At 37.0% G+C, this 11,942-nt stretch overlaps 1 protein-coding gene across 2 annotated transcripts in view; it reads left to right on the top strand.

Moving 5' to 3' along the window:
* BRD7 (bromodomain containing 7) overlaps window positions 1-11,942 on the top strand; it is a 35,472-nt gene that overhangs the window by 10,771 nt on the left and 12,759 nt on the right. The window contains exons 5-10 of one of the 2 annotated variants that reach the window (XM_019505691.1): window positions 1,761-1,905; window positions 4,883-4,993; window positions 8,913-9,097; window positions 9,402-9,488; window positions 10,087-10,210; window positions 11,304-11,379. In XM_019505691.1, the coding sequence (XP_019361236.1) occupies window positions 1,761-1,905; window positions 4,883-4,993; window positions 8,913-9,097; window positions 9,402-9,488; window positions 10,087-10,210; window positions 11,304-11,379 (728 nt within the window). The remainder of the gene's footprint in view (window positions 1-1,760; window positions 1,906-4,882; window positions 4,994-8,912; window positions 9,098-9,401; window positions 9,489-10,086; window positions 10,211-11,303; window positions 11,380-11,942) is intronic. The other variant, XM_019505693.1, reaches the window with a different exon arrangement.

The following is an 11,942-nucleotide window of genomic DNA, read 5'->3' as shown; positions in this document are numbered from 1 at the left end:
GTGATCTGATGGCCACCTATAAGTTTATCAGGGGTGACCACCAGGATCTGGGCGAACGTTTATTCACCAGAGCACCCCAAGGGATGATGAGGTCGAACTGTCATAAACTACTACAAGACTGTTTCAGGCTGGACATAAGGAAGAATTTCTTTACTGTCTGTGAGCCCCCAAGGTCTGGAACAGCCTGCCATCAGAGGTGGTTCAAGCACCTACACTGAATACCTTCAAGAGCAGATTAGATGCTTATCTTGCTGGGATCCTATGACCCCAGCTGACTTCCTGCCCTATGTTTATGAAATCAGGTTTACAAAATGGTATATAGCTTTAAAGTGTCTCACTTTCAGTAATTAAAAGTTTTAGTTATTTTGTAGTAATTTTTCAAGTTTTAAAAATACTGAAGTTCAGTTAGTTTAGTTTCTCAACTACAAGGGTGCTTGTTAAGATAGTAATTTAAACTTCAGTCTTCAAATGAAAAGAAGTTGCAAAAGCCAATTCAGTATTTAGGCAGCTTAGGCAATGGAGGACAAACACAAGAAGGGAAGACAGGCCTTGGTGTAAATCACTAGAGTTTATAATAATCTCCAGCTCTGTAATAAAAATAAACTCCAGCACATGTTCTCTCTAATACAAGTGTTTTCAAAAGGTCAATCACAAAAGTACATTGGTGCTACTTATAATCTTGCATCAAATTTGATTTTGACATTTGACAGTAGCATTGTGTGAAGACAAAAAATAAGTTCCCCTTTAACTTATAACCGTGTATAAGACTTCCTTCAACTAATAACTGAAAGCTGCTTTTGGCCTATTGCGATGCTACTTTTCTGCAGATCTTTCAAATACATTGTTACAAAGATATGTACACGCACACAGTAAAATGCAGACACCTCACCAACTGCTCTATGATTAAAAATAAATGCTACTTTGTCAACCTGGCTATATGTTAAAATATTTAGGATGATTGATTTATATTAGTTCGCTAATGTGCTTACCAGTGTTTCTAAAATGTGATGGTTTTTTGCTTCTGCCCTTTTGCTGACAGACTGGGCTTTTGGACGTTCCCAGTGTTGCCATTTTTAAAGGTTTATGGCTGCACTTTTTCTGATATCCTTCAACAAATCAAAATAAAGCACTCCCCTAAAGTTAATTGACTCCAGTTGGATGAAAGGTCAAGCTTGTTACCTTATGCAAGTTTAGTACCTTATCCCAGCTCAAGAGATACAGTGAAGAAATTTGGTAGAATCCAGCTAACTAGGCAAAGCCATCAACTTAAGTATTTAACTACCTCATAATATCAGTTTGTGATTGTTGCCGCATTCAGAAAGCTGTTTTTAGATTTTTCTGATCATGACCTTTACAAAAGATTGAACAAAAATCTGATTCTGAGTGGTTCTAGTTTAAAAAGAGTTTTAAAATTAAACTAGAACCAAAATATATGTTTGTTTTGCAACAATAAACTTTATCTTTCAAGACCAGTACAAGTAATCCTTTTCTCTCCCTCTGATCTGGTTAGAAAGCAATACCCATGTAAAAAATAGAAACATAAATTTTTCTCACCTCTTAAAAAAAAAAATCCTCAGAGGACCTGCAAATAGTCAGCCTACAAATATGGAACAAACTGAATGGTTGTACTGATGTGAGACATGTCTTGCTTCAGTTCTGTGGTTCCTTTCAACAAAGTTTTTTTTCTTCTGATAATTCCAAGCTCAATATGTTCTGTGTTGTTAAAATTAAACAGAAGTGTTTTTTTCATATCTTAACAGAAAGGATCCAAGTTCATTCTTTTCATTTCCTGTAACTGACTTCATTGCTCCTGGCTACTCCATGATCATTAAACATCCAATGGATTTTAGTACCATGAAAGAAAAGATCAAGAACAATGGTTACCAATCCATAGAAGAATTAAAGGTATTTATAAGATATTTTACCTTTATAGAGCAGTATTAAACAATGACATTTGGGGGCACTAGCAGTTGTACTGTCCTGGCTTATTCAATCTTTCATTTAAGTTGTCTTGAACTCCACCTTTATGGATATATATAGTTAGCAAAAATCAGCGTGTCTGGCTTTAGCAATATTTTCTGCTGATCAAACATACTTGTATGCCTGTGAACACTTTTTTTATTTTCAGTATGTATCCAGAAAAAAAATAAATGACAAACAAAAACTTCTAAAGCATTGCATAGTATAATTATGTTTCAAGAAGGTCATATGCTTTTTAATGGGGATATCTGCAATCCATTTTCAGGCCTACCAATCTGAATAGTTTTCTTGTATGGTGTAATTTAGTGACTTTTCAGCATTATGTCAATGAAGTTAACATTTACATCTCCTAGTTTGCATTACAAACAAAAATGTAGTCTTTTAACTATAATTCTTTTAAAGAATATAACATACTCAAGTCAGTAGAAAACTGAAAGAGAATGTTTCAGTAAGAAGCTTTACTTCAGAGTCCAAAGAAACTATCAGTTTGTCCCTCCAGTTCCATTTCATATTTCTCTGTGTGAGAATCAAATGGTAGAATTTATAGTGGACAGCATTTATGTTAAAGTGAGGGATTTGATTTATCAAGTCTTTCTTCCTTAATACTATTTCCCCATTATCTCTGCAAAAATACTTGCCCTTTTTGTATTTGTCTTCTGTATAATAGGTATAATCCTGTGATCTCCAGAAAGAGTTGTCTGTATGTACCACTGCCTTTTGCTTCCCGTTAATTTAAAAAATACAGTCAAATATCTGTCACATTATTTTGGTCTCAGTAACAGATCTGTCATTTTGAGAGCAAGTCCTGAAGATTTCAGCTAAGAGTTATCTACTGCAGTGGGAGAGAACTTGCCTTCACTGGGACATCTGAGAACCAGTCTTACGTTGAATGGAATCTGGTTAGGGATGCTACTTACAGTTCTGGATAAACACAGTTATCATATTGATGTTTTGTGGCCTCCCAAATTAATTTTGGAATGCAGAAATGTTATGTGCTATGTTGCTTGCATGACATAAATGATTTCTTAAAAAATCCAGGAAAAAACTGGGAAGGATGGAGGCTATAACAGAAATAATCGAGGAGAGTAAAGGAATTATTCTATTCCTGTCAAATAGGTGTTTCCCTAGTTTACACAGGCTAACAATCGCAAAAATTGTTTTTTTTTAGCAGAGTTACACCCATAGCCCTTAATTTTTTTTTGCGTTACTCATGCACTTGAATTTGCAAAAATTCAGGATGCACAAGGATTACTGCTCAGATCATGCAGTAATGATCATGAGGTTACCCGTGTACCTTTTGCAGATGTTGCAAGGTACCATTTTGAAGGGTAGCAATATTACCAAATTCCTTAAGAAAACTGACTTAAACTGAAGCAGTTGGTCTCACCTGTACTTAGCTTAGACTGTGACTACTACTTCCTTAGACCTGATGAAACGTAAGGTGTTTGATACCAAAATGCTTGTCTGACACCTCCCCCAACCATAAAAGTTGGTCCTATAAAATATGTTCCTCATCTCACAAATCTTGCTCACCTCAGAAGTTCAATTTTCGAGTAACATGCATGCAGCTTGTGGAGATAGTATCTAGGTTAGTTACCTTTTTTAATTTGTATTTAATCAGATGCATATTCTTATTCAGAACTCTGAAACAAGAAAAAAACATTCACTGTTGTCTCAGCTGGTTCAGATTTAATCTGGCAGATGCATCTAGACAATCTGTTTCTGTCAGCTTTTTGACTTCTTCTCTCTTCACAAACATCAGGACTGATTCATAGTGGAAGACTGTTAGCTCTGCAAAGAGCATTTCTTGTTTCTCTCTGTCTCTGAGGTACCAAGGTAACATCTGGCCCTTCAGTGATTAACAAAGGCCATTCAATCAAATAAAGGTATATAAAGATTGTTCTGTCTGCAAACGTTTAAATAGCGATTTTAAAATGGAATTCCAAATTTTTTGTTCTTAAAATGTAGTTGGATCCAGTTATGAAATTAACCAGAAAATAGTTCTAAAGTTTTCTTGGTGTTGAGTGTTAATTTCATAGAGCAGTACAACTTAGTGAACAAACATGTGTAATGTTTCCTTTCTGCTAACAGATTATAAAATAAAAAAGATAATTGAGATAATTTGGGTGCTGTTCTGTACTGTTAAACCAAACGGCTGCATTGAATTATATTCCTTTTGCATAATCTTACTAAATTTCACTGATTGGATTTATTGGTAAGTGGCCGATTTAAAACAAAATGGTCAGGAGTAATTCAGTTTTTCTTTTCTATTTTTAATTAATTTGTTTAATTTTTAAACAGTTTTAAATATTTGAGTATTAACTTTATTCTGGAGTAAAAATGAAGTGAAACTACGATGCACAGCCTTAAACTGGTGTTAGTTACTCCACTTCAGTGTAAAAGTCTCTCTCTCATTTTGGAGTGAGCATGCTGGTTGTGTCCCTTTCACTTTTATCCTGGGCAGCTGTTTGATCAGTAGAAACTTACTCCTCCCCATATCTAATACTAGGATCTATAATAGCACCTACTGCAGGCAACTAGCTTGAGAGAACTGGCCATGTCTGCTTTGGACTGTGGAGTAAAATCTAGGGTAAATTATTCTGTGGTAATAATGTGTGTTGACACTCAGTGTAACTTCATCTATGTATTTTCCCTGTCGCAGCTTGGGTGTGGCCAGAGGCAAAACATTCCAGCTCTGGCCAGATTCAGCCCATGGGCTGTACGCTGCCAACGCATTTTAAATAATGTAAAAACATGCTTTAATGAAATTATCATCTTATTTATGAATTTCCATGAAATTTGTTACTTTCAACTGAAGAAACAGCTTGTATTGTATCAGTATTCTAATATCACATCTTTCAAAATTGGCTTAACTTCTTTTATGAATTAATTTTTTGTTCAGGACAACTTCAAACTGATGTGTACTAATGCCATGATCTACAATAAACCAGACACCATATATTACAAAGCTGCAAAGAAATTACTGCACTCAGGAATGAAAATTCTTAGCCAGGTAAGGGACTATTATAAATAATCAGATGTTTGTGTAGTTATTTTAAAAGACATAGGAAGATCCATGTTTTCTATTAAACAGTCTGCAATACTGTTTTTAAAGGATCTCTCCTCTTCATGTCATTTTCAGTTTCAGATGGTTCAAAGGCATATCAAAAGGAATCATTTTTTCTATAACGTTTCCATCATCTTTGCCAAATAAGCTACTTCTGTTTCAGGGAATTCATATCCAGGAGAAGGATTTACTTTACTTTCTAACTCTAAAGTTTGCTTTTGCATAAATATAAATTAACGTCACAGACATGCTCATAAAGATTAAGGAAGATAAGAGCTGTTGAATCATCTTCCAGAATCTGTCATGTAATACAGGCAATACAATTTTACCAACTTACCCATTTATAACTTTTGTTTGGGTAAAGCATATCTTCCAAAGAAACATCTAAAAGATGGATAATCCATCAATTTCTTTGATAGCTTGTTCCCCACTCTTTGGTGTTCTAATATCACATCTTTCACAGTTGGTTTAACTTATTTTATTAATTCATTTTTTGGTCAGGACAATTTCAACTTATTTCCAGCTTGAATTTGTTTGGCTGCAGTTTCTAATCCAGTGGTCCTCAGTGTTTTCAGACTCATGGCACCTCTCATTGGACTTGAGGCATCTCTCTATAATTTTTGTGACTTGGATTGGTACCCCATTTCAAAATCGAAATGTATATATTACAGTGCTTACCCTCCTTGTTGAGGGGCCAGGCAGTAGGGTTGAGGGATCTTCCAGGGAGGGACAGTCCTGAGTCTGCTCTTATTTGTTTCTCTCTTCATACCTCATGGCACCATTTAAAGGATCTGGTAGCACCCCAGGGTACCATGGCACTCTGGTTGAGAATCAGTGTTCTATCCATTTATTCATGCTCTGCATTTCTCTGTTAGATCAAAGACCATAATATCCAGTATTTTTACTTTGCAAAGGTACTTCAACACTAGCCAAGTTACCTCTCAATCTTCTCTTTTGATAAACCTACCAGACTGAATTCAAGTTTTCGCATGTACAACCTCTTTTCTACCTCCTGAATTATTTTTGTGGCTTAATGGCACATCTTCTAATTTTTCAGTAGCCCTTTTAAAATGTATTCACCGGAGTTGAAAAACAGATTGGCATGTTCAAGAGTCCTCTGCTTCCTGCACTGCGACCTTCTTCTCTCTTTTTCTAAGCAGGATCCAGCATACTGAAAGCTTGAAAATTTGATCTGTTCCTGTTGCATATCTTAGAATTGGGAAGTTCAAACAACAAAATAATACTACTAAAAATCTCATGTTCCTTGGACTGCAAAGCCCAGCACCTACATTCAACCTATCATAATATTGTAGCATATTGTATCTACCCTTTGACATTTTATTAGTGTTTACACTAGAGACTGGGAGAAATATTTTGCTTTAATAAATAGTTGGATGCCTAAAATAGCTATGATTTTTCTTAAGGCTGAAACAGTTTCATCTAAGAAACCTACCGGGAACTAAGAAAATTATACAAGATGAGAACCTCCTACCCGTCCCCACCCAGATTTCAATATAAAAACTAAGTCTGAGGCCTCATCTACGCTTAGTTTAGTAAGCTGCTCTAAAGCCGCTTATTCCATCTCGGAAGTTCTTATGCCAGTATCCCAGTGGCAGCAAACAGCAAAATTGCACTTCTGTCCATATAGCTCCGTCTGTGTGAGAGCTTTTGCTTATTTTGCTTATCACAGCTATGTTGGTTAGTGGTCTGTTTGTGTGTATGTGTTTGCATTTTCCCCCCTTATTGCTCCTACATGCCTTCATAATTTTCTAGTAGGCCTTTTCTAGTTACAAAACACATCTATTTAGTGTGACTATGCTTTTAATCATAGAAAAATTAAGGTTGGAAGGGACCTCAGGAAGTCATCTAGTCCAATCCCCTGCTCGAAATAAGACCATACCCAACTAAATTGTACCAGCCAGGGCTTTGTCAAACTGGGCCTTAAAAACCTCCAAGGATGGGGAGTCTGCCATCTGTTTAGGTAACCTGTCCAGTGCTTCACCACCTTCCTAGTGAGAGAGTTTTTCCTACTATATCCAGTCTAAACCTCCATTGCTGCAACTTGAGACCATTGCTCCTTATTCTGTCATCTGTTACCATGGAGAATATTTAGCTCCATCCTCTTTGTAACCACCCTTCAGGTAGTTAAAGACTGCTGTAAAATTCCCCCTTGGTCTTCTCTTCTGCAGACTAAATAAGCCCAGTTCCCTTGGCTTCGCCTCAGAAATCATGAGCTCCAAGCCCCTAACCATTTTCATTGCCCTCTGCTGGACTCTCTCCAACTTGTATACATCCTTTCTATAGACGAAGACCCAAAACTGGACACCGTACTCCAGATGTGGCCTCACCAGTGCAGAATAGAGAGGAGTAATTACTTCCCTCAATCTGCTGGAAACACTCCTACTAATGCAGCCCAGTATGCTGTTAGCCTTCTTGGCAACAAGGGTGCACTGCTAACTCATACCCATCTTATTGTCCACTGTAACCCCCAGGTCCTTTTCTGCAAACCTGCTGCTTTGGTAGTTTGTTCCAAGCCTGCAGCAATGCATAGGATTCTTCCATGCGAGAGCAATATTCTTATACTCTTCCCTAGTCATTTGTCCAAGCTTCCACTTCTTATAAGCTTCCTTTTTGTGTTTAAGCTCACTGAGGAGTTCTCTGCTAAGCCAAGCTGGTTGTCTGCCATATTCACTATTCTTTCTTTGTTCCTGCACCATCAGTAAGGTTTCTTTAAAATACAACCATCTCTCCTAGACTCCTTTCCCCCCTCCAGACTGGCCTTCCAGGGGATCTTGCCCATCAGCTCCCTTCTTCTTTTATATAGCTGGCTTGGAACAATAATTATTCGTCCAGTTTAAGGTTAACCAGTCTAATGCTCTCGAAGAAAGGGAATGTATCTCTGCAATGTCACTGTTAAATTTGTAGAGAGGGCAGACAGTTACATTGTCCATAGTTTGATCAGGATTGCTGTAGTCACATTTTGCAGAACTCCCTGCTATGTGGAAATCCAAAACAGGAAAATCCACAACTACTGTCATCACAACAGCGACCGAACGCCCAACAGCCTCCCAGCTGATGGAGCAATAACCATAGAAATCAGTTCCATGAGGGAGCCAAAGTCTGCTCTTCTGAAGTCCAGGGTCAGTACTCTGCTGCTCTCCTTTCTTCCCTTTGTCAGGATCCTGAACTCAAACATCTCGTGCTCACTGCTACCCATGTTGCCATTCATTTCTACATCCCCCACCAATTCTTACCTGTTTGTGAGCAGCATGTCAAGAAAAACACGGCCTCTAGCGGGTCTATCCAACAGTTCAGCCAGGAAGTTGTCCCCAGCGCTCTCCAAAAACTTGCTGGATTTCCTGTGCACTGCTGTATTGTCCTCCCAGCAAATGTCAGGGTGATTGGCATCCCCCAGGAGAACCTTTCAGTGTTAAAACTACTTGAAAAAACTTTGAAATTGTAATAGGCCACGTGAATAACTGGTGTAGTCAGTAATTATTTGTGACTGTTACAGTTGTAACCACTTGGAAACAAAGATCATCAAGTGCCCTTATTTTCTCATGAACCTTCTTTCCATACTGACTTTCTTATGCAATTCCAGTGATAATCAGTAAAATAAAATTAATGTTAGTGTTTGAGAAATGATAGAATTGAGTTTGCTGCTCACTATCAGGTGCCATGCTAGAGCCAGTTCGCCAGTTAAATACAGAATGTATTAGTGTTTCAAGCATTTAATTTTCCATTGTTTAGATTGCCTGTTTTAGCTGGCAGTATTGAAAGGAGAGTGCATTTAACTCAGCCTTTCTGTGAAGTAATAAAAAGATTTACTAAAGATATGAAATAAACATTTCTGATATGTTTTTAGGAGAGAATTCAGAGTCTGAAACAGAGCATAGAATTCATGGCTGACCTGCAGAAGACCAGGAAACAAAAAGATAAGACAGAATTGCAGCCAGATGGTGAAAATGATCATGTCCTTGCAAAAGACAAAGAAGAATCTATGGAAACTGATGTAAAAACCTTTAAAACCCCCAACAAGGAACAAAAAAAGTAAAGTACTGTCAAAGTATTGTCTTAATACTGATTTTAAAGTTACACCCACTCTAATTTCACTGAAAGAAAGCAACTCCTACAGACTAGTGGACATAACCTCATATATTTCTGGCACTGGTATGTGTTCCAAGATAATCTGATTCCTTATCTCTTAGGACTTAGTCTTGAAGGTTTTTGTCCTCCTTTTCTTCTAGACTGTTCCAAATGTCAGAATAATTAGAAAAAAATGCCCATTTAGAGCCATGTTAGAAAATATCTGTATTTTGCATTGAATAATTTTGCTTAAATCTAACAACTCTAGCTCCGAAATTGTTTTGGATTGCCAGACTACCTCCAGTCCTCAAATTCTGTGCAGACTGCCATGCATCTTTATCAACCAACTTTCAAGGTGGGGAGCAAGTTGATGGACATAAGCAAGTTTGCATCTAAATTTATGTAATCTGAGGTTTCTTATGGCAAGTACTGACTGTTTGCTGCTAGATGTCTGAGGTACACTTGTGATCACTTACTGGTGTGTGTAACTGCAGCAGTTGCACTAAATTTAGATATCCATTAATATCCCAAAATTACTTGTGAATCAATTACTTGATTTTTTTTCCCCTGAAGATTATCCTTCTTAGGTCCTTTACCCACTGTAGCAATGAGAGTGCCTCAAATGGGCAGTCCTTTATAATTGGAGAAACTTATACTCCATAGTGTCTCTAGCTTTTGGTCCAGAGAGCACCTAATTATTTGCAGACAAGTCATTTGCAGACAAGACATGTCTTCCAGACAAACGTGTATTTTTTCTTAATTATATTTTTCTTAATTATATTAAAAATATTGAAGCCAAACTCTCTTTTGTATATTAGTTGGTGTGCAGAAACAGGCATTATTTTAACCTGACAGAGAGAGTTTCTTCATTGTACCCTTGCCAATATTTATAAATGATTTGATAATTTTGCTGGTTTAAGGCAGGTAAAGAGAAAATTATTTCTTATTTTCAGGAAAGACAAAGATCTACTTGAGGAAAAATTAAGAAACAATAACTTGGAGAGGGAACAGGAACAGATCGATCGTATTGTTAGAGAATCAGGAGGAAAGTTAACAAGACGACTTGCAAACAGTCAGGTAAATATTGGGCAGGTGTGGAAACTCTATTTACTTTTCAGTGAATTTTGCACACCACTAACATTTATGTTAAAAGCCACAGAGTAAGAACCAAAAAGTATTTAAGCCTGCAAAAACATTGCTCCTCTAGCTTTGGCGTTGTCTAAAAGCAGGTTATTTAATTATACAAATGTTCTTGTTTTGCAAGTGTTGGAGGTAGAAACGAGCTAAAACTAAACAATCAGGCCCGTTTACTTTTGACTACATGTTTGAATGCAGGCCTTAAGTGAAAAAAACTGCATGAATTCTTTATAGCATTAAGCATGTTTGTCATTTGCTGTATTTTTTTGATTCAACTGCTAGGCCCTTAAAGTTAGAATTTTATTTAATTATCTATTCAGAACAGCTATGCTTAGTGCCATATTTCCTCACATACAACACACCTTCGACTGGAAAAAAACAAGTGTGTATTACAATCTGCCTTTCAGAAATAAGTTATTTCCTTGTACAGTAGTAGCATCTAGGGAGCGAAGCCTGCTCTTTGTTCTGCTCCCTATGAAACACTACATAATTTACTTCTGTTTTACCTGGTAAGTGGCAGAACCTGCTCTTACCATATTTTTCGCGTGCAGTGTGCACTCCAATTGCCAGCAGCCCTTTGGGAGAAAGATGTAAGTAGTATGCAAGAGTATACAGTCATCTGGAATACAGTGCATTATTGTGACTATACATATTTGACCTACTAATAAAGACCACAAAATTTTGAGCATTTTTTAACACAAGAAGTTAAGTCTCTGATGCACAGGACAAAAAATTCAGGAGTAAACAAATAGTTATCACTTCCTCTTAAAATCCCAGGTGGATTTTGACATTTAACACTTCGATGGTTAAATGCTTTGGATTTAGACCAGTAGTAAAGATACTGAAAAAGGAGAAAGTTAACATTTAAGGTTATGCTTCAAACCTGACCTTTTGCATTTCTTATTATGGGGAAAATCCTTTTCAATTATTTAGTCCATAGTTGTAAGGAGAAAAAAATAAAAGTTTTCCATCAGTAAGACACTAGAACTCTTAAATGTTATGTCACACAATCCTGTTTTAATTTTTATTTCAGTGTGAGTTTGAAAGAAGAAAACCAGATGGTACAACAACCCTGGGACTTCTTAACCCAGTTGACCCTAATGCAGGAGGTATGTCTTTGTTGAACATGTTAATAATGAATTAATTCCTAGATTCCCCTCTTGGTGTCTGGTTTAGATCCCACTGCTGGAGAATGATGTTTATTGGCGCACAGTGCAGATTTGCCAAAAATGGCCACTGGAGTCTCACTTGGATGACTGAGCACATGTAGTCATCTCACTTCTACCCTTTGGTGCAGGGTGTTGCCAGCTAATAGAGAGACTGGCTAGAGTTTTTGACTATTGACTATTAACTATCTCCAGAATAGGAGGAAGCATAAAGGTGATGAAGCTTTCTACTCTCCTTCCCTCTTTTCTGCATCCAGTTTGTCAGCAAAGAGGTATCAGGGTCAGTGTTCAGTTGTTTATGTTCCACATCAATTTCTCTTGTTAGACTCCCCAAGCAAGGGAAAGGCAGGAAGGAGGAAGACTGTTCTAATTTATCTTCATCATGCCCTTACGAACAATGAATTTCCATGAAAGGTGCTAATAAATATTTACCCAGTAAATCTTCTGGTCTCGCTGTTAAATGGGTTGATGCTTGTTTGAACATGAGCTTAGGTAAAAATATAATT

Source organism: Gavialis gangeticus, unplaced genomic scaffold, assembly GCF_001723915.1.
Source record: "Gavialis gangeticus isolate Ggan-Ray unplaced genomic scaffold, GavGan_comp1, whole genome shotgun sequence".
NCBI classification, from domain to species: Eukaryota; Metazoa; Chordata; order Crocodylia; family Gavialidae; genus Gavialis; species Gavialis gangeticus.
The sequence above is the reverse complement of the archived record's forward strand: the minus strand, read 5'-3'. Positions and strand labels throughout refer to the sequence as shown.